The sequence below is a fragment of the Megalops cyprinoides genome, chromosome 22, assembly GCF_013368585.1.
Source record: "Megalops cyprinoides isolate fMegCyp1 chromosome 22, fMegCyp1.pri, whole genome shotgun sequence".
Lineage (NCBI taxonomy): Eukaryota > Metazoa > Chordata > Actinopteri > Elopiformes > Megalopidae > Megalops > Megalops cyprinoides.
Genome location: NC_050604.1, coordinates 930,750 through 954,568, shown reverse-complemented (window position 1 = coordinate 954,568; position 23,819 = coordinate 930,750). Strand labels below are relative to the sequence as shown.

At 42.1% G+C, this 23,819-nt stretch overlaps 1 protein-coding gene across 1 annotated transcript; it reads right to left on the bottom strand.

Annotated features, from left to right (window-relative positions):
- Positions 1 to 158: 158 nt before the first annotated feature.
- fam13a (family with sequence similarity 13 member A) lies at positions 159 to 23,264 on the bottom strand. Its single transcript, XM_036517168.1, is given in 21 exon segments — positions 159 to 2,106; positions 2,551 to 2,652; positions 3,045 to 3,241; positions 4,092 to 4,169; positions 5,775 to 5,871; positions 6,266 to 6,348; positions 6,587 to 6,637; positions 6,639 to 6,684; positions 6,686 to 6,753; positions 6,755 to 6,789; positions 6,883 to 6,963; positions 7,221 to 7,363; positions 7,482 to 7,698; positions 11,164 to 11,302; positions 15,811 to 15,850; positions 16,275 to 16,348; positions 17,888 to 18,002; positions 18,329 to 18,508; positions 18,847 to 18,888; positions 20,664 to 20,705; positions 23,142 to 23,264. Coding segments are annotated over 21 exon segments (2,073 nt in total). The 5' UTR covers positions 23,261 to 23,264; the 3' UTR covers positions 159 to 1,982.
- Between the last annotated feature and the right edge of the window lie 555 nt (positions 23,265 to 23,819).

The following is a 23,819-nucleotide window of genomic DNA, read 5'->3' as shown; positions in this document are numbered from 1 at the left end:
CAGTAAAAATATATTTGCCCTTATATATGTACACATATAAAATTGTTTTGTACTAAAATGTACACTCACATTCAGAATTCTATCAGTGTTCACATTCATAAAAAGACGTCACACTGTATTGAGCCCTTGAAGAAAGGAAGCGTAAGCGTAGATGGGGGATTCATATTTACAATGAACAGAGAATCTCTGGAACCCACTTACAGAAAAAGGCAGGACACTGGAATACTGGGTGTTGGCATGTTTGGCCATTCTGGGCTCTGGGAAAATCAACATAAGCAAAGGGTAATTTCCAGGATCAGTAGAGCTGAGAGAGCGCACGTATGTGTGTGTACAGCAACAATGTGTGAACACGTTGCTCTGAGAACAAAATGTGGGAAATAACAGATGGCCTAAAAGCTAAACAAGCAATTTGGTGCATCACTAGTAATCAGATGTAGCTTGAATTATATGCTGTTGTAACAAATATGTGTTGTGATTTGGTTATTTTGGTTTACAGTAGAGCAACAGGAAACTACTCTCCCACCAGCAGCAATTTAAGAAGGTTCCAGATTCATAGTGTCATTTTGGTAATTGTTAAATTGTTTTGTTGAAAGAAGTTTCATCATATAAAAAAGCATGAATACAAACAAATGTACTAACATGAAAGAATAATTTAATTTTCCTAATAAAATTATCAGGCCAGTGAAATATGGCACATATCAAAAAATGTAAAAAGAAAATCTGAATTAGGGTGTTAGAGTTATTCCAGGATATTGAGCATGCAGCATTGTACCTAAGAATAAATGATTCTTCTGCTTCCTCTCTTAAACTTCCCCTGGGGAGGGACATGGCTGTGTTTGCTTTTGAGTGGCACTCATAGAGCAGGTCCTTGTGGGGGCTTAAATCCAGGCAGGCCATTGGCTGTATGCAGAGTGTGTATCTACTGCCATCCTATCATAATCACCTATTACAGAACCACTAGGTAACAGTTCAATTAGCAATGAATTAAAGAAAACACTTGTACTGTACCGTGTACTCAAGGAGTTTAAGACTCATATACACCATTAGCAATGGGGGGAAAAAGTTTGATTTCAGCATACATTTCTTTGAATCATATCAATAATGTAATGAAAGGCAAGAATAAATAAAAGGGTCATTGTAAAATACTTGGTTTCATCAAAATGAGGGAAATCTAGGTGTTCAACACCAAGGTTTGGTGATCTGAAAATGTATGACTCTTCAGCTTCACTTACAGCTTTTACTTACAGAATCTGCTTCTAGAGAACCACTGTTCACAAACACTGGGCCTCAGGCTGCTTCACTCTGTACAAGAGGCCTTCATGTTTCACCATTTCTCTCTCACTTAATGTTCCCTTAATGGCAAGCTGAGCCATTTATTAACTTCATCATTCTGAAATCTGTGTAGCTATAGCATAGCAAAACCTGCCAGCATTGACTTTGTGTATGAATTAAACTGGAATTCTGAGATTCAAATTCAAATGAATGTTTGCATACAGGTGACTTTGGCAGTGTTTGTTTCCTCTGGTATAGGCCTAGCTTAAGATGGCCTCGTCACCAGCAGGGCATTATCGCCACAGGGCCCCAGGTTTGTCTACAATGAACATGAACAATAGCATTGGGACCAGAAAGCAATTGCACCTTAAAGGTAAATGTTAGTGGTGATAAAAATACTAAAAAAATGAAACCTCTACCCGTACAGAAAGGCTTATAGGTTCTACCAGTGGGCATGAAACTGAAGCGTAGATGCTTTTCTCAGTGTGTGAGAGAAAAGTAGCCTATAACAGAACTTCCATCAGATTTGTCTGTGTTCCACAGACCTGCAGCCAGTCACTTGCCTTCTACTGTGGCAGGTGCAATACAAGTGTTCTCTGTCTATTTTCTCTCAATGTTTTCTGAATCTTACAGACACAGTTTTCCTTGAAGAGTATTCTTTGTCCTTGGGTAGCTGGTGTAATATTTCATGCAATGCAGACAGTCTTGCCTCAGATGAACTTGGAAGAGTCTCTTTTGCTGATGAGAACATGTAGGAGCTTGAGCTTGGCTTTGATATGCTTGTATTCATTGTACTTCTCAGCCAAGGGAGAGCGGTCTCCTTTCTGCACATTCCTGTGCGACCACCAGGTGGCACAAACACAAGGGTAAGGACCACAGTGAATCCTGGCAGTACTGGATACAGATGCTGTTGTGTTAACATCTCAATTAAATGTGTAGTATGCAGGCATTTATCAGATCTGCTAGCTCTCATATGTATTTAGTGCACTGAAGCAGTGAATCTGCTGGCTCATTTAATCACTGTTAAAGCAGTGAATCTACTGACTCATATTCAATCACAGGGCTAATAGCATTATATCTTGACTCATTTAATTACAATGCTAAGGCAGTATATCTGCTAACTCAAATGTAATTACTGTGTCAAAGCAGTGAATCTGTTTACTCATATTTAATTATTGTGTAAAGCAGTGATTCTGCTGACTCATATGCAATTGCTGTGTGAAAGCAGCGAATCTGTCTAATCATATTTAATCACAGTGCTAAAGTGCTATCCTTTACCTTCTGTTTTTCTGGAAAAATTCATCTTCAAATTCTTTGAGGCTTTTGCATATCCTCCTCTTATCCTTGCGGGCCTCCTGGAACTGCTTCACTAGCTCCTGCCTGCAGGAGGCACTGCCTTTAGACACCCTTACACATCTTAAACAACACTGATGGCTGCAGTTTAAAACGGGATTCATCTACAACATTTGCAACTGACCTTCTGGCAGGGAATGTTAGTCATTTAACTATAATGCTTTATGCATCACTTCTCATTGAAAGTGTTGCAACTGAATGGAGTAGATTTAGCAGCACTAAGACTTAGAGTGAGAGTTTTACTTTTAGAAAGTTGTAGATAAAGTTATCCATTTTTGTATGAGTAGCAAGCAGCTAACTCTACTGCTGCAATGCTGTGCCCTCAAGTCTACCACTGCTGTACTGCTACAGTGCTGCATTCTCAAGCTACCTACTGCTGTGCTCTCATAGCTATCACTACTTTACTTCAGCTGACTCACATGGTGGCAGAGTGCAGGTTGGACAGCCTCATGTCTGTGCTGTTCTTGGAAGGTGAGAGCTCATCAATGGGAGAGATGAATCTATCCACTTCCTGCTCCAGACAGTCCAGGAAGCCCAGCATTTGCAGCTCAGGCTTGATTGTCATGGTGACAGGGATGTGGGTTTGCGTGTCATCCTCAGACCCGTCCTCTTCCTCCTGGGAACACAGCAAAAGTGTAACTCAACTCAGCGCTCCACAGACAAACTCTAGCACTGCATTCAGCAGGGATGCAGGAGTAACACTGTTTTTGCACAGGTGGTTAGGATTGTAGCCCGGCTTGTCGCCCCCAGAGGCATACACAATGCGAACATTCTTTTTCCTAAGTCACATCTGTGAACAACAACTGCAACCAACCTGCCTAATGACAGTCACACCAAAGAGCTTTGTATCCATTGTGGCACCTGTCCACCAGGTCCCTTCCATTCCCTGGCTTGAGAGAGGAAGCGAGCAGGATGCCACAGTCAACCTTGAAACAGGAGTGACCTGTCACTAGGTGCCTACGAGTACCCCTCATTCCACCTCACTCCACACCCAGATGCCCTTCTGTTTCAAAGCAAAACAGAAGCTGCTTTCTTCATACAGTGGGGGATTCTGCTTTGTAAGTGACTGACTGACCCCAATAATAGGATTGTATCAGATCATTTGTTGCTGTTGCTCCTGGCGTGACTGGTCCTTTACTGTTCTCATTGGAGAGATCAAGAGGTAATCTATCTGTACTACAAGGTGACATTCTCTGTGAGAAAATCAAGAAGACTGCCATATACATTAGCAAATGATGTTACACAGCAATTAAGAGAGACAGTATTTAGCTACTGGGGAAGCCTTTCATTTGAATCAGGAACTTTGTTTGATCATGAATCTGAAATAAGTGAGCCAGGCCACAGCACACCAGAGAGGACGACCAAGCAATTGTTGGTACAATGCTACACGCAGGGGTGGGAAATCAGCAGGCTGCACTCGGTGACAGCTGGGAAGGTCATCGGTTGGTTTGCCAGCAACACTTCACCTTGATTTCATCGAAGAACAGAGCTGGCTCGCCCTCAATAATAGGCTGGAGCAGAAGGCACTTGCTGGAGGGAGAACCCTGTGATGTGCATTAACAAGAGGCTACTACATCTTAGACTGACCCCAGGTCATCTGGAGGGAGAACCCTGTGATGGGCATTAACAAGAAGTTACCACATCTTAGACTGACCCCAGGTCAGCTCGGGGTTGAACCCTGTGATGGGCATTAACATGAAGTAACTGCATCTGACCCCAGGTCAGCTTCAGGAGACCAAAGCCTGAAACTGTGAAGATTTGATCTTCCACTCAGTTTTTCTTTTGTCATGTGTGAGGCCTAGCTGTGGCCACAGTAGCGGGGGACACAACAGCTGGTGGAGATAGAAGAGAGTGTTTCCATTTTCCCAGTATCACATTGAGACCAATCCAGACTCATAATCCCAATTAGTGTGACAAACTCAAGTGGGTCAATGAGCCAGTTTGCATTTCAATAGTCTGATGATGCTTTCACACTTGGTCCGTTTTGCTAGTCCGAACTCAAGTGCAATTATTCCCCCCTCCCCCTGCTGGTCTCCGTTCACATTACATTTTTTTGTTTGCAAACCCTGGTCTGTTTACGTCATCAATACATAAGGAATGTGCAGCTTTTATTTGCCAATGTCGCTAGACAAACGACGCAAAAGGGGGGCAAAAATGGAAAGCCACACTAGTTTTCTTATTCATCTTTTTGTTAATATGGTGTCAGCACCAAAATAACCGTGTTCAGCATTTTCACTATGCCAAAAAAAGCGTCCCACTGTCTGAGAGTGATACGTGTTGCTCGGATAAGGAGGTTTTTGTGGAGACAGGCGGCAATGCGAAATGAATTTTCAGCTTTGCTTGCAGAGCATACACGCATACCCTCAAGATGAGCAAACAGTGTGGCTACCAGTAATTATTTCCCGAATAGTTCTTTGATGTGACAAGCAAATAACAAATTACACATCATCAACAGCGTTTACTTCCTGGTTTTAGATCGGATATCTTTCACACCAAATGCGAACCAGGCAACTGGAGTTGAACCGTACCCCAGACCGTTGTTTTCTGGAGACTTGGGTATGCTCCCTGGCACGCACCCGAGTTCGGAAAACAGCGTTCAGATCAACAAAACGAACCGAACTAACGGCTCAAGCGGACTCGGGTCTGCACCAAAAGCTGTAGTGTGAAAGCAACCTGAGTCTCATCTACTGCTCTTGTGCTCCTGAACCCACAACACCAGGAGGTGACCTTTTTATTATTGGCCATTGTATAACCTGTATCACATTCCTAAATGAATTGAGTTTGTTCACTTGCTAAATGGGTGAGTGTACTTACTAGGTCTATCACGCAGACCAATCAAAATGCTTGTGCTTCAGTTATCATCCATTTTGCAGGAACCACCAACAATTCTGGTGAAACTTCTCAGTTTTAGCTGACCTCAACTATAGTAGTTCAGACAAAACACCTCGGTATAGCTGACCTATAGCTAAGGGGCCAGTGAGAAACACCTCAGGTATAGCTGACCTGCAGCTAAAAGGAGAGGAGTGGAAAACTCTTCAGGTATAGCTAATGTATGCCAGTGGAAAGGCACTTGCCGTGGTGAGGGCTGGGGTTTTAATGTAAGGCTGTGACACTGCCGTAGGAGTAGAAACAGAAACAGTTGTACTCACAATGAGCTGGATTGGTGGAGGCTTTGCAAAGAATCTGCTTGACTAACGATATCTGTCATACAGTGGCTTCATGATCTGTCTCTCGTTCTTCGTGACCTTGCATTGAAGTGAGCCATGAAATGCACCATCTTAGTTACCACATAACTAAGCCTCCAAACTGTACACAACAACTTCTTTTGCAATTTTGCATTTAACTGTTGAAGAGAACTTTGGAGAACTTACAAGAATGAATGAATTAACCACCCATCAGAATTCCTCCCTGTTTTGAAACAATAATAAAAAACCCAATCACATTCTTCACGATTAGAGGAATAAGAGACCCAACATTCTTCGGATTTTATACCAAAAAGTTTGCTATGTCTGCCGAGGACACCTTTGCATCCATTCTTTAAGAAACATTCACTTTCAATGTATACACATTCAAAGATATTAGTCGGGGGAAAGACCTTTTGGCAGATTGTGGGTGTCAGGATGGGGGGTGCTACTCACTGGGTCTGGCGTGGATACCCTCATAGTGCAGGAGAGCCTTCTGTAGGGCCAATTTCTCTGCTGCAATCTGTTCCTGTGTCATATCCTGTCAGAGATACAGGAAGAGTCACCTTTCAACATTCTTCTGCATTAATATACCACCGTGCAGTAGTGGGGATGAGTGCAGTAATGGAGATGTATGCGGTAATGGAAATGAGTGCAATAGTGGGAGTGAGTGCAGAAGTGGGGTGAGTTGCAGGGATGGTGATGAGTACAGTGATGGGGGGTGGAGTACATGAGAGATGAGGGGATGATTTTGTGTGACTGAAGTGATGGGGTGCCACCTTAAGTCCTCTGGTCGTCCGCCTCCTCCTTTTCTCCTGCAGCCTCTGCTGAAACTGCCTCCAGGGTGATCTCCACTGGTGGTGTGGCCACCTTCTGCTGGGCCCTCCTTCTCCAGCTGCGAGCCGAAGCTTTTGGGCAGTGTGTTACTGCGCTCACGAAGGAGGGGGTGGCAGATCATCCTCAGACTTCTTCAGTTTGTACTCTGTTTGGCCAAGAGGGAGACACTCTGGCACTGACAGCAGCACTGGGAATTGGCAATGACTCTTTTTTCTGCTTGTGAATCCATCAGTTTTACCTTTAAGTTCCTTGCGTAGATTGGAGAGTTCATTCATCCATCGCAACACTTCTGGGTTTGCTGCTTTGTCACTGTGAGAGGCTGAGAAAACAAAAATATGACACCTCATTTCACACAAAAGAATAACAGAAACATATATTAACAATGTTTATTCTATGATCCCATAAAGTTGTAATCCATTGTATTCATTCATTTTGAATCTTCTCCCTTATGATAAAATCTATTATTTTATTCTATTATTTTAATTACAACAAAATCAGTCTCGTTGGCATAACAGACTTGTCCTTTTCATAGTTGTTGTTATTATTTAGGCGCGTGTGGATGATCTCACCACTTACCCTGTATTTTCCGCTCCTCCTCAAACTTTCTCTTAGAATCTGCTGATCTTCTTCTTCAGGCTGTGAATCTTCTTGGAGAGTGTGCAGAGGTCAGCTCCTCTTGGTCATCCTCGCAGGAACCCAGAGACGAACTCCGCTGACGGCTACAGGACACAAGCACAAACACATGCCCGTATGTTCAGAACACCGACATACGGCTGTGACAGCTCCAATAAGCTACGTTTCTCTGCCCAAACAGCTCAGTCCCCTGACTTCTCTCACCTCAGGAAGGAGTGAGTATTGGGTGGAGAGGGTGGGACCTCTGGGTCGTCCAGGTACTGCTGGCTGTGTCCGTTTGCATAGAAGCGTGGGGATAACATAGGGTCACTGTCTTCCTCTAAAAGCTGCCGAATTATCGGCCCCCTGCAAGGCGGGGAGAGATGAGCCTCTTTGCAGTCCATGCTCTCCCTCTGCCAAGAGGAGTATGCTGGCATGGGATCTGAGAACCAGGGAAATAAACATGAGTACACTAGTACAGGATCTGAGAACCAGGAAATAGCATGAGAACGCTAGCACAAGATCTGAGAATAAGGAAATAAACATGAGTATGCTGGCACAGGATCTGAGTATAAGGAAATAAGCATGAGTACGCTAACACAGGATTAGAGAATAAGGAAATAAACATAAGTAGTGCTAGGCACAGGATCTGAGAATAAGGAAATAAGCATGAGTATGCTGGCACAGGATCAGAGAATCGGGAAATAAGCTTGAGGTACACTAGCACCAGGATCTGAGAATAAGGAAATAAGCATGAGTATGCTAGCATGGGATTTGAGAGTCAGAAAATAAGCACGAGTATGGCTAGCATGGGATCTGATAGTCCAGAAAAATAAGGGTGAGTATGCTAGCACAGGATCTGAGAATCAGCCTGCAGAGGTGGTGACACACAGCTCAATAAGTATTTATTAGACCTACAACACACAAATCGGGAGACAAATCCCAAAAGCACAGACAAAACAACAGAGAAAAAGGATCAGGCTCAGCACATATGCACTAACACAGGGGCTAACACCACTTCTCCCAGGCCCATGTCATGTACACACATAACGGCTCTAAACTGCAAACATCCAGCATGCTTATATTTACTAATGGATTCACATCTCCCTCAGCCACAGGCCTTGCTGCAGGTCTGCTGTGTCACATGCTGCTGAGAATGTGCTGCTCTTCTGTTTCTAACAGCCTGCTGATTTCCAGAATGATTTGAATTCAGAAATATTTCCAAAGAGAGGCAAAGCAGTGCTGTATTTATTTTAGTGTGCTCTACATGTCAGGAAAGAACATAAACAAACATAAATCTGACACTGTGCCAAGTGTTTCAGCCCCAATTGTTCTCTGGCTTGACCAGGCCACACAATTCCCTGAGAATTAAAATAACTGTGGCTGCTGCCAACTTCTTCTGCTTTTAATACAAAAGGGCACACATTAAAGTGATGGGGTCGCTACACCTTTACCCACTTCACCTATGCTAAAGTCACAGTCCTTACTCTGCAACAGTGTTAGAGGCACACAAACACACAAGCACACCTACACGCAAATGTGCACATGCACATTTTGAAGGCCTGAAATTAAAAACAACCCACGCTTATTATCTCCTAATCTCCTAATATTAGGAGATTAGGAGATAATAAGCGTGGTTTGTTTTTTTTAATACATTTCAGGCCTTCTCAAAGATTTAGATTTTTCTTGGTGTTTAGAGTGGAGCCAGTTTATCATGTTCAGGTACAGCTGCTGCAGCCATTCGGAAATGTCACTTTCGATCTAAGGCAAAACTGGAGAAAGGTCACTGCAGCACATGCACCACGGCACATCTCACAGGAAACCTGAAACACCACTGATGTAAAACACCATACAGGTACACATTCCACATAATGGAATTAGGTTTTTTGTCTGGTTCTCAAGGTCTTCCCATTCGAAGTTACATTGCTATATAAAATCATTATGTGAAGTTATGTAGCCTCTGCATTAAAAATTACATTTTACTTATTTAGCAGATATATTTATCCAAAGTGACTTACAAGTCTTTTATAACAAGCAACACCAAAAGCAAATGAGAAGGAGTTACCACAGGCAACAAAACAGTCAAATATAACATAATTGAGGTTGTAGTGTTAAGATAATACTCATTTTATGCACACGTATATGTTGCATTGCAAGGTGCATTCATGCAAGTGAATGAAGTGCAGTGGAAATGTAAGACACAGTAACAGACTTAAGGTTTCATTATGTGGATGCATTCAGCATGTGTGCCATGCAAACACACTCACCCTCATAGTAACTCTGCTGGCAAATGCTTTTGAAATCAAGGGAGGGGACATTAAAGAAATCATCTAACAGAAAAAGGAAAGGATGAAAGGTGAAAGGAAAGAAATAAATGCTCAAAAATGAAAAAGAATCACACTTACAGAAAAGTTCAGCTGAAATTGAAATTGAGATTTTGTTAAGAAGTCAAAAGACTGGCAGTAGAATAAGCATTCAAGAATGTCCCATTTCAATTCCAGGCTGCAAAAACAGTTACATACACATACATAGATTGGGTTGGACCTGGTTGTGTGGGAGTATGTGTGTATATGTGTGTGTGTTAGTTTAGCACTTAACTAAGTATCTTACTGACCTCTTGTAGTACTTTTTGAGTACTATTCTGGGTAAGAATGTCTGCTAAATGACGTAACATAATGTAATGTATGTGTATTAGAGTGGGACAGTGATTAGGATCTGTGAAAGCGATTACATTTATATTTACATTTAGTCATATAGACTAAACACAAAATATTGGATAAGACTAAATGTAAGTGCAATCCAGTATGAATTACCAGCATCACAGCCCATAGAGTCATTACACAATGCTCACCATCCATTATCTCCACTACATACCAGGGAAGCATGTGTGCACACACAGACAGCAGTGGTCCTCTCCACCATATGTTCCAGCTGACACTGGAACAGAGGGCCTTCTGCCCGTCTCTAATGCCTCTCTAAATTTAGAAGACCTCTGATAACCACACCGGTGGTTGAGCACACTAAAATAAAAAAAATTTGTAGCAAAAGTTACAAACGACAACACATGCTGTAGAAAGGTCCTGATTGTGAGCTGTGGTGTATGATCTGACTTCATTTAGGAGATGTGCAGTTTTATCCCTAAATCCCCTTGTCACCCACCAGCTCCTCCACTGAGAAAACAAAAAGAAACTTCCAGGCTGGTGAGCGATCCCAGACTCACTGCTGCCCTCCTCCAAACCCCCAGGTGCACCCAGCGGCTACTAATTACAAAAGCTGTGAATTAAGATGCTGCATAGCTCATTTTTAGGTCGGAGTATTAATATGCATTTGGTATAAACACAGAAAAGAACAGCACAGGTAGCCTGCACATGACAAAACAGAATTCACTTAAAAGTGTTAGAAATACACTGTATTCTTAATATTTCTTGTATTGATTTAATTTGAGCTTAAATCAATGAAAGAGTGGATGTCACTGATGACATCATAGTGGAGAAATATGGCTTTCAGAACTAAAGTCAGTCTCTCGCACATAGCGGTACCTGACTTACATGCCATTGAAAATTCAGGTTGCATGTCAGAAGTGAAGCAATAACCCAACCACATTACAAATGCAACAATAATCACTGCCCCATCAAATAGTCCACTATTCTCACATTTCCCACATTCTCACACCAAGCTTCTTAAATTCATAAAAGTATTCAGAGAGAGAGATTGTCCAACCAACTCACCTTAAGGAATCAAGTATAGCTCTCACTACAGCACTTCAAGCACCAACCTTTTTCCCTTAAATAATGGACAACATGCTAGACTGTAGATCCCCTGTAGGTGGGTTTAGGTCCTGTTCTGTGAGGGGTGGCTGCGACAGAGCCTCATGTGGCCAGAGAGAAGGGGAAGATGGCTGAAATACCTTCCCAGCTGCCCTTCTCCGTTAAAGCTGACAGATCCAGCCTGGGTACCTCCTCACAGCCGTCTCCATCGGCATGTTTCTGAGCTTTGCCTGGGTCACTGCCACTGCTAGCAGTCTCCTGGATTTTCATTGCTGAGCTCTGCAACAAGCAACAACACAGCCACTGTGTATCACTCCTTAAGTTCCCCCTCACAGAGTCTCAGCTGGCCCCACCCCTCCACAGTCTCAGTGTGACCCCCTTGCTGCTAATTGGCCACCGAGGCTGGGCAAACACTGTCTCCCACAGTGTTTTTCCTTACTGCTACTCCCCCCCTTCACACACGCCTGCCCTGCCAAAGTTGTTTGTCTCATCTCAGTACCCACACATGGGTATGTGTGTGTGTGTGTGTGTGTGTGTGTGTGTGTGCGTGTGTGTGTATGTGTGCATGTATATGTGCATGTGTGTGTGTGTGTGTGTGTCTGTCTCTCCAGAGCATGCAGGGTCCTCTCCTGCTGCAGGCGTGCTGGTTCTGCTCTCTCAGAGTGAAGGCTGCTATGCAAAATGAGCATGCCTGCAAAGCACGCTTCGGCAGAGTCTGGTTGCAGGAGTGCCTCCCTGTCCTTGGCTACATTCAGCATTCTTGCTTTTGTGAAATTTCCACAGGTTTCATCAGATTCTGGTTGCTTTTCACCATCTCTTTACTAATGCCTGTGTAGAGGCTGTTTGGTCTTTACTGAGGCTGAAACAGGGAAATGATTATGATTACGATCATGCTCAGGTACCCCAGTAACACAGCTGAAACCCAGCCTTTTACAGCTGAATCTGGGCAAGAATAAAGACCATAGATTAGACTGTCATTTCTCCTGCTTGTTTATGTTGCTGGGTGTGGCAGCTATTTTGGGAGCAGTTGAGAGTACTACCACAGCTGTGTAACTGCCTTAGAGAGCACAAATCAGTGGCAGATTTAGGTATGGGTGACATGGGCAGCCGCCCAGGGCGGCATCTTGCCGGGGGTGGCATGGGGCGCCTGCACAAAAAAATTTGGAATGGTGACATTACGCGATTAGTTTTCTATCGCTCATTTGCACATCACGTCAATGATATCATGTCACCATGTGGATCAATTAACCTTGTCAGAGTGGGTGCCCTGATTCTAGTTTGTGAGCTAGGCAGGCTACTGCCTGGGAAGGTCTCCCACTCAGAAGTACGAGATGGGGAGGGGGGTGGGGGTAAGTTGACCTCAGGTCTCCCCACTGGAAGCCGAAGGTAGGGGAAGCGGGGGAATCAAATAGCGCACCTCTAACTTTGTACAGTACTAATGCAATTTGTAAAATCAATCACACTACGAAATGCTACCAAACAAACCAGAATTCATTCATAATACTGTGAATATATAGTTTCACAGACATATTTCACAGACATATTGTTGCATTTTTTCTGGTTTGTGCAAAATCATTAAGAATAATATAAAACCAGTCTGCACACCACCCAGGTGAATTGGTTTAGTCTTGACTCTTGGTTGACAGTGTTGGGGGATGGGTTGCTCAAGTGCCAAATCAACACAAATGGATAAGAAAAGGTCTAAGCCATCAGATGCCCAGTTTAGGAAAAAGAGGAGAGAAGAGGAGAAACGCACAAAAGATAAAGGTATGCAGCTATGTCATCTCTTTATGAGTATAATATTATGCATTTAATGAAATAGGCTAGTATAACACTTATGTTTTTTAGCCTATGTTGCTATGTTGCTTGCTATGCTATTACACATAGGGTGACAATATTCCATTTTCTGTCCTACTAGCTTGCATAACATTGGATATAATTTCACACAGTTTCATCACGATAACATGATGAAAATAATTACAGCCTAACTAGCACATTATTGATTTGGTTAACTTTCATTATGGTAACATCATAAAGGTTGTCTGTGATTGTATTGACTAGGTCCGGAGCTCAGTAATGGGAATTTCCAATGTAGGCTGTAGGCTTAAAAGACGTCTATATTATGCTGATGTTTTGTATCTTTTGTGATATATTGAGTCTTTTGGGGTGTCTTATGCCTAGAATTAGCCAAGGAGGTTCATTTGGTTCCTATTCTGAAAGTTTGATAAATTGTGCATAATGACATGTATATTTAATTGTGTAACAAATGTTCCAAATGTCTGAATAAAAAGTATTAGGGGGGGTTCGCCCAGGGCGCCGTACAAGTTAGAACCGCCACTGGCACAAACAAAATATTTCCTTATTTTCTTCACTACAGGAGACACAGAATGCATAACATTCTCAGCCAATTTTACATTAATATACCTAAAATGTAATATTTTAAGCTCAGTAGCATTTCAGAGAGCAAAAAACTCTTATTGGAAGGCTTATTGTTTTTGAGGCTTATTGGAAGCTTTTGAAACTAAAGGTAATGTGCAGTAAAGGGTTTGTGGTGATAAATGTAATGTAATAATTGTAATGTATTGTAATAAGTGTAATGTAACATAATAAATGAAGTGGGCTTATGCACTCTTATGGGCCTTAAGGGGAAGGCTTAAGAATGTGGTCCTTGTCAATCTAAGGTCAGCTCCTGTAAAGTGTAATGTATGTGTAAATGATTGTCAACTGATGTTTCTTGTATGCTATAATCATGTGATATTTAACAAAGCAACTTGTGACACAACCAGCCTGAGACCAGGTAGGACACAACACAAACTCCAGAGAAATTTAAGAATAATGAATTAGCTTTAACTCTAGCAAAACTGTATTGCATTGTATCATGTCGTACCATAAAGGTTTCCCGTTTCCTGGTATAAAGGAGGTTACACACAGAGGAGATTTATCACTAGCATGCATTATCAAGCCTAAGGTCAGAAAGCTCTGTGAAGACTGCAGGTAACTGGTCAATGGCCTCCACAAGTTGGGAGATGGCCATAAAAGAATTTACAAAAAGATGAATCTCCCACTGAATACACTGGATTAATGGCTTAAACAAAGAAATCTAAGAAGAGAAACTTAAGAAACAAAAATAGAGGTGTTAGTTACTGAGCTTGAGTCCAAAGAAAAATTACTTTTTGGATCACTTAATAGAAGCATGATGAAGAAGTGTAAAAATATTGCATGGGAGCAACCATTTTAGTTTAAAAACTATGTGCATGTGCAAGGTTGCTGTCTGTGAAGGTGAGAGGTGAGGAGGTGAAGTGTAACTACATATTATGCTAATTTACCCTAACCATCTGAGCCATAATGTGAAAAGAAGTATGTTGCTCCTATCAAATGAACACTATCTATCTTGCTGTCTAATACCTGTGTCATCGTAGGAACAGAAGGCAGGAGATTTTTGCCCATGTTATACCATGTGTAAGCATGGTTGGACATATGGTTACTGTGTGTGAATTTATGAATCTCAAGAAAATCCCACACTGGTTTGCAATGAACATATACATTATTTTAATGAACCAAAAGTACAAAGAAAGGCAAAAAGACTATTTCCAGGTATGAAATGCCTGAGTTGTGGAGAGAGTCAGACAAAAAGAGACATGAGAATAGGGGGGTTTTAAAGGTGATTAATAAAGTAAACAGAAGATGAATCATGTCAACCAGGCTTGACACAGTTCTCAATTTACTTAAATCTTTGGCAAAAAGTCTACCTGGGAAATGTTGGCAATCCTGGTTATTAAACATCTTATGGTCTTACATTATATGGTAATATTCTCCTTATTAAACTTCTTATGGTCTTACACTATCTTGTAATATCCTGGTTATTAAACTTCTTTCAGTTTCATGCTGTATTGTAATACTCTGGTTATTAAACCCCTTATGATCTCATGCTGTATTTTAATGTTCTGGTTATTATGCCTCTTTTGGTCACATGTTGTGTTGTAATAGCCTGGTTATTAAAATTCTTTATGTTATTGGGCTGTATTGTAATATCCTGGTCATTAAACCTCTTATGGTCTTATGCTGCATTGTAATATCCTAGCTTTCTGCCCATGTGTTGCTGATGTCACTGTGATACAGCTGATGCTGTGGTCTCTGCTCTTGACTACTGGTCCCCCATTTAATGGCTTCAGCAGAGACTGTGTATTGTGTATGGGATTTCCCCTGGACTAGCAGAGTGCAAGTCCAGCCTGCTCTCAGCTAAGAGATACCTGTACATATCTGTAACAGTGGAACCATCTCAGTCTGCCAGGCTAAAAAGCAACTACTCCACATGTTCTGTGGTGCAGCACTGCTCCTCTGCCCTCTGTTCAGCAGTTCTGGCAGCTCCATCCTCTCCTGATCAGTCAGTGAGCTGGAGTCAGTCTAGTTCTGGCCTGGAGCTCATCACTGTAGACTAATAATGTCCTGCAAATCTAAATCAAAGTACTGTTACCATCCATTTACCATGTGGCAGTCTACTTAAACTTGTGCGGCAGGTAGTACATGTTTTAAGCTTGAAAATTGCTTCCTCCACCTGCATTTTGGCTTCTCCTTTTGGGGGGAGGGGCACCCTTAGCATACTGCCAGTGAGGCATGCAGGGTGTTGGTATTTCTTCTTTGGCAGGGGCTCCCTAAGATCCAAAGTGCTGGTATTTACATGTTCATCAAAACTGACAACAAAGAGGTCTTACCCACATTGCTCAACATCAATAATGATTTTGAAGCCTGAGACGTTTCAGGTATTAGAAATGGGAGAAATTACTCACCTGTGGCAAAAGTGCTGAGTCATTTTCTTTCGGATCTCTTCTGAAAGGATAATGAGAAATTCCATATTATTTCACAAGTGAATAAGAGTTTGAGTTGCGCAAGGGTGTGTCTGTATTCCTTAGCTCTTGTGGGCTGCTGCCCAGCCACATTCCTCATGTCACCAGTGGCTTTTCTCATGTTTATGTAGTAAGATACAGTTCTGGGAATGGCTATCCTCAGATCACCAACAGAAAGTGAAATAATGTGCTTCTGATCCTAACTTTTTTTTAAAACTAGAAAAAACTTATGTACACATACACATGTACAAAAAAATAAATCAGACATGCCAGTTAACCTGAATGGCTTAGACACATACATACAATCCCACATTCAGCGCCACTGTGTCATTTAGCTGCATATTCTGGTCCTTTTCATAATTCAGAACTATCAGCATGAAATGCAGTCAGATTATTAAAAACCTTACCTTTCATCTTGATTTATTTCCATCATATCAGTGCTTGCTCTGTAATTTTGTTCTGTTGAGTCATCAAAACAGTCCTGAAAAAAATGGATTAACTTCTACATGGCATAGAATCAGAGCTGAATATTGTAACAAAGAAAATCCATTCATGCATAAGGATATTTATGGAGGTGAAGGACCATCCCCAGACAGGGCCCACCTGGCACCCTTTGTGTTATAAGTCCTGCTCCTTACCACAGAGCCACACAGCTTTGGCCAACAAGAAGGAGAACCAATAAGGAATTATTTAATATGCCACTATACGGGTGGAGAGTCCTTTCAAAGTGATAAAATGCACAGCGCTCTGACAGGAATGAAGAGTCCCTCAAAAAGCAACTAAAGGGCATCTTATGGAATAAAAAGTACATAGTGCAGGTATGGCTTGTACACACATAGGTGTAGGTATGACCGGTATGACCTACATTCCAGAAAAAACATTATTTCCTGGCCAGGAACGAACCAAAAACAAATACCAAACACCCAATAGCCACCACTTTCATATATTTTTCTACTGATAGTTTGGAGGTGTGTTTTCAGTCATCTCTCTGCTGCGTCACATAGACAAATTCAGTCATCTCTCCACTGTGTCACAAAGAAACTTTGTCATTGCAGTGCAGAGAATATGCCTGATTACTAATATGATGTAAGGAGTGAATATTCTACTCCATTCCAGTAGAGAGAGAGATAATTGTTATTGTGGAGTCGTGTAACCCATCTCTTACAAAGCCAAAGATTCAGCATATAATATCAGCTGAAAACCTTACTTTGTGATATAGAATACAACTATATAGATACAGTCCATGAACACATGGATTATCTGTTCTAACAGAATACCTGTTATATGAGCTAGATTGCTACAGTAACGAATCTAATTGTATGAAATCTTAATACCATTATACCTCTAAGATAGAATGCTTTATTAAGGCTCTTTGGCTCTTATTCTTTTCACTATTCACTTTTACAAGGCGAGCATAAGGACAGTAATCAAACCACGCATCATCTCTCAAGTATGATATCCTTACATAAACACCAGTCTGCTGAGTAATAACTATTCTTCAACTATGACAAAAACAACCTGAACTGTAGCTGCCTCATACAAGCACTACATCATCATGTCTAAAATAAAATTATATGTCATCATTTTACTACATATAGTAATTTATTATTTTATTATTTTAGTTTCTGCTGCTTTATGAGCAAAGCATATGCATTTTCACAATGAAATTTTCTGCTGAAAGAGAAAGACTTCCCACCTACCTCTATTAAGTTAACCTACAGTGAACAATCCAATCACGACAAGCTTATTTATAGTGTAACATTAATTATTCTATTTTATTCTACTTTATGTTTGAAAGCCATTACACCTCTTTGCTAATTACACCTCTTTGCTGATCAGACTGAGACTGATCAGATGGCTTATACTGTTGCCAGCTCTGTAGCCTCTTGATACCTGTCAGCTGCTGTTCATGTCTGCAGCGGAACTCTCCTTGGTCCCTTGGCTGAAACCAGAACAACCATCATGAGTGGCACAGTCAGAAAGGCCACACGTCAGATGGTGCGAGAGACGCGTTACTCACAGCAGAGGACTGCTGGCCATCCCTGTGCTTAGCTCGTTGACTGCGGCCACCCTGCACTCTCTCCTCCTCCCAGCCTTGGCCAGCTTCTGAGGGCACGTTCTTATTGGTGCCTTCCCTAAAAAAACAGGACATTCTTCAAACAGCAACTCAGAGAAAACAAGCTTTTGTCTCAACCTGAAAAAAACAAGAGAGATGAAACAAGATGGTCACCCTCACATCTGCTCTACTTATACCTGAATGCGTGTTTTGCATTCTCCTAATTCTGTGCTCTTGTTATTGATATTTTCTGTTGGCTACACTTCACTGCACCTTATTATTCAGATAATCCCTATTTTGAGGCTCCATCTTGTCTATGCCTGTAGAGATTAGCTGGGACAGGACTGACATGGGGTCTGTGGCTGTAGGCAGGGAGCTTGCATGTCTTAATGTCTCTGTTCTTACCTCTGCTCCCACTGGGGACGGCGATGCTGATCCAGCTCAGGCAGAAAGCCAAGCAAGGTCAATTCGTACTCCTGTGAACGCTGACCTCCACGCGCATCTGAAGTCTCATCTCTGACCTCACATGTTTGTGTAGCAAAGAGGTGCTGCTCCACAGCCAACCTCACTGTCCTCTGTAGAAAACTAGAAATAAGAAATGAACAAAAAGGAAATAAATTAAAAAAAAAATCTATGACAACAGCAAAAAAACACAAAAAATTGACAGTGTTTACATGCTGTTTTAAATAACCTGTGGTAGGGAGAAATCCACAAACTCACACAGAACTTTATTAGAACTAGTCTTCCACTGATGATGATGCTAGCACTGAAATATATCACAAATGAAATACAACAGCAAAAGTACTTTTATCGTGTAACAGATAGCATGTAAAGGTTATTCTATGTTGATATCCTGTTGATACTAGCAACACATGCATGGGTTTGCAACGATTTGAAGGTGACAGAACTCTGAACCAACTTACTTTGCCGAGTTGGCCTTCCGGGGGGCAGACAAGAGGGGTATGCTTTGGAGATAGAAAGAGAGTGCTTATTAGGTCACATGGCAGCAGGCTGTTGTTAGTGTGGCTCTGTGTCCACAGGGCTCTGTGTCAGCAGCAGGAATAATAAGCCTCTGTCCTGTCCAGGGGGGCCCCACTGCTATGCAGCCCTCTAGTTAATGCATGCCACATGAGCACCAAGCAAAACAGTGATAGCAGAGGTGAGCCATGTAGTTAGCAGAGGTGAATCATGTTCTGTGGCTGTGTGGCTAGCAGTAGTAAACTGTGTAGCTAGCAGAGGTGAACTGCACGGCTAGTAGAAGCGAACTGTATAGGTAGCAGAGAAGAGCAGTGTGGCTTCCAGAAATTAACTGCTGGCTAGCAGAGATGAGCTGGGCCTGACAGGCAGCTTTATTGTTCTCAGTTGGGCGTTTCTCTTCTACATGGTGGCAAGCTACAAGGCTACATGGAGGCTACATGGAGAGCTTAGCCTAGGTCAGCATGGATTTGGCCTCCAGCAGCACACACAGGGGAAAGGGTGTGTCTCAGGCCCTTTCTTAGCTCTCCCATTATATATCCCTGTAATGGAACACAGTCATAAACATCAACTAGAGCAGTGTTTCTCAATCCTCCTCCTGGAGCCCCCCTGTCCTGAATATCTTCTATCTATCCTTGTTCCAAACATGCTCTTGATTAAATCAGGTGTGCTTAGCTAATCAAAAGTGCCACTGATGAGTTCAGTCAGGTAGGTAGAGCAGGGAAAGATGGAAAACGTCCGGAGCAGGGGGGGCCCCAGGAGCAGGATTGAGAATCAGTGAACGAGAGGGATCCTGCCTTTTAATCTCTAGTTAGTCTTGTTGCCATAACACATGTATGTTGACAGCATGGGTGCTAAGTGAAGAGCCTCTAATGAAACTGACAGAAAGGTGTCCGCTTGGCTAACAATCTATGATAAGCAGTCCTATCATTTTCCCCATTTAAAATTGAAATTCAGACAGCAGTTCATAAGGGTCATTGTGCAACAAGCCTTAAAAAAGAAATTATATGATACTACTACTTATATGACCTCTTTCAATGAGAGAATTCAAACAGGGGGTGTTGCTCATTGCCCCCCCCCCCCCCCCCCCACACACACACACACACACACACACACACACACACACACACTTCCTGTGGGGCACTTCCTGCTGAAGAGTACAACTACACCTACTACACCTGTCTGATTAGAGTCTGAGGATATCATTAACTGGTTTAGTTCAGATAATTTCCCTTCCCAGAGGAGCATGGTTATCTTTAATTTCATGGCTCACAAACATCACTGCTTTATAAAGTGTAAGAGGAAAACATCAGCTGCAGCCACGTCATGGATGCAACAAAATATACTGCTCTTTACACCATGTCTCTAATGAGGGAATCTTCAGGTCACCCACAATTACCCCACAATCAGCCTTTAATGAGACATGAAAAGGAAAGCAGACAGGTGGGGTTTCAACAAGTTCCTGGAAGACTAGGTCTCAGGTCTTTCTGCAGCCTCCTGGACAATTCCTGTAGGTTGTTATTATTCAGTCCACAGTAAACAGTGCTTGTGTGTCTTAATTTTATCCCCTCTCCTGCCAATAAACACAAAAAAGCTGAAATCATTCTGAAGCAGTTTAGCAATTTCCACAACAGATAGACATTACTGCATACTTTTCAGTATTAACTCATTATCAGTCTTCACATTTATAAAGTAGTTTTGCCTGCTCACACCACCTGAGCTGAGAATGTGCTGACAGAAGTCATAAAAGGGAATCTAGGCTTACCTCAAGTAAAATGGAGATATTGGTCTCTCATCTTCATGTGAGCTGAAACACAAAGACAAACAATCAGACAGAGAGGTGGTGCTGCTCAGCGTTGTGTACAGTTCAATATTGCTTTGGTTCCGCCCATAAAACTACAAACATACATGGAACCTAAGAAAATTGACTGAAAATGCCTATTGACTGAAGAGCTGTATATTGTAGCTATGTCACAATGCTTTGTTCCCAGCAATTCCTATAACTGAAGAGGGCAGTCCTTTCCAATATGGCAAATACTGGAGTTCAGCCAATAACACATGAGGAATTACACAATAATAACACAATAAACCTTCAGCTTCATTGCTTAACTTCACAGTCTGACACTGGCTAAGTGAAAATTTCACAATAGACCTCTCTCAGTCTCTACACATCTGTCAGCAAGGCAGTGGCTGAAATGCAGTAAGATTGTGGGCTACAATTATTGTGAGATGAAAACAGAGTCTATGCCTTTTGGAAACACAACAGTTTAGAACTGTATCTAAAAAAGACCATCAAAACCTAAAAAAGTCCTTCAGTCCATTCATCAGAGTTCTGGTCATGGATTAGTTGTTTGCTAAGTGTTTTGAATGGGTGATTTCCGAAACATGATAGTTACATGGTATGTGCACTACGTCCAGGCAGTATGCTGTCATGAGTGTCTGTCAACACAAGGAAATAAACTCAGAGGCATTACTTTTATCTAACTGTATGTACTGTACTGGCCAGGTTAAAAACAAAAGATCTAGGTGCACTCTCAAAGGAGGTAAACTGTGCCAAAGTTCTCATTTCTTCAAAGCTCAACCACATCACAAGGCTCTTCATTTAGAGAAATTCCAATATTTTCTACACTGTGCACAATTCCTAGGGTTAAGACAGCACCCATTAACAACATTCCACAACATTTGTGAATGCAGAGGAATTTAGCTGGAGAAAGTATTCCACTTCCCTGAACCACTCTTAAGGGGTGTTAGGCAGTCTGGAAATTGTATTAAAATAATATTTGTGCCCTCTTTAATTACAAAAACGAATATCCTGCTTACACCCTACCTTACTGAGATCTGAATGCCTTTCCCCTTAAAATCCGATGGAAAAATACAACAGACTTTGGCCGATTGTAGTTATCATTGCAACGGGAGACTAGACCAGTTTGATATTGGGCACTAGGGCCAGGATACTGTGTTAGACATCTACACTAAGGGCCTGATTTACTAAAGGTTTGCGTGTATAAAAACATGTGCAAACATGATAGCACGCGCAAATAAACATGCAAACTGATCAACAAACAGCGTGCAGGGAGGATTGCGTCTTTCAAATGTGCAAAATAGCACGCCTTGTCCATTTAGTACGTTTGACTTAATGAAAATGCAATATGGGGCGTGTATGCCCTACAGTGCAAAATAATGGGCGGAGAAGATGCAAATCGGTTAATTTAGTACATGCAATGTGATTTACCAAGCCTGAAAGTACTTTTGGTGACGTTGATTGCATCTGCTATTTAATACGTTTGAAGAGATCGGCCCTGCGTTACAATGCGCACAGATGGCTGCTGTTATTGCAGCAAGGAGGAGATGTAGGCATAATCAAAGAATCCATAGAGAACGCGTCTTTCACTCTCGTATTAACATTTTTGAAATGACAGAGACAAAGATTATTGACGCATATTGCCTATCCAGTGATGCAATTTTGGAGCTGTTGAACTAAGGGCTGATTTGGAGCCAGTCACAAGAAGGAGTCATGCAGTACCTGCCATGACCAAACTTCTTGCAACTCTGCATTTCCTCACGTCTGGGTCATTCCAGCGTACTGTAGCTGTCACTGCTGGGCTCTCCCAAAGCAGTTTTTCAGGTATGCTGACCCAAGTCCTTAATGCCATGTCACGCAAAAAGGGCAGGTACATAAGGTTTCTACGCACTCGGGAGGCACTGAATGAAACCAAACGCGGCTTTTCTGCGGTTGCTGGTTTCCCAAAAGTGATAGGAGCGATTGACTGTACTCATGTGCAAGTTATTCCCCCCTCAAACACTGAACATGTATACAGGAATCGCAAGCACACACATTCGTTAAATGTGCAGGTTGTTTGTGACTCCAGTGGTGTAATAACAAATGTTGTGGCCAAATATCCTGGGTCAGTACAGGATTCCTTCATTCTAAGGAGCAGTGTTCTCTTTTCCAAGTTGCAAGATGGCAAATTTGGGGATGGCTGACTTGTAGGTAAAGTCAAATGTATAATTAACCTTTCGTAAAAACATTTCACACATCAAAACAAGAGCATGTGTCATGCTTTTTTTTTCCTCAGGCGATAGCGCTCAGCTGCTCTGAGCTGTCCGGCCTGCTGGGCCACTTGGATTGGGCATCTCTACCCCATCTTGGATCACTCTCGCCAGGGCATTTATGGCCATTGTCACACCAGAAACAGCGCTGACCATCTGCCTGGTGTGTGCCGCAATGGCACGAGTGTCCCACCTGATCGCTCTTGCCAAAGAGGACACAGCGCACACTTCTTGTGCAATGGACAGCAATCCATCTTGAAGTGCTGAGGACTGTTTTTTGTTCAAGCAGCAATTCTTTATCCATGTCCTCATACACCGGGAGATTTTGAGGCTCTGCAGGGCTGTCTGCTGATGTGGGCTGATTTGAGGATTGTGGGAATGGCAGAGGCAGAACTTCTGATGAACATGCTACGCATAAAAAAGACAAATGTTTTGTTGAGATTAAATTGGACAACTGTATTCACGTTTGCCACTGAAGGCATATTCATTGTTGATTGTAAGTAAATAATATCTTTTCAGGAAAAAAAAGTTTGGCTTATTGAGGGCATACCTTGTTCTGCAGTTGGCTCCAGGGAGTCATACCCAGGTATTCCCATCACCTGCTCATCAATGAAAGCTGCACCCGCTGCTCAATGCTGCTTAAGGGCATTTCTTCCCCCATCCCCCCACCCATTTTGTTAGCCGATGCTTTGTTAAAAGCCAATTTTTCTTTTGTTCTTCACTTTAAATCTTGGCGTCTTCTCGATTCCATGTGTTGTTCTTTTTGTTTTCCCAACGGCATTTACTTTTGCGCAGATACCATCCCATATAGCGTTTTTTTGGTCAAAGTTACTTTTCCTCTTGGACAGGACACTATGCTCTGTAAGAATAG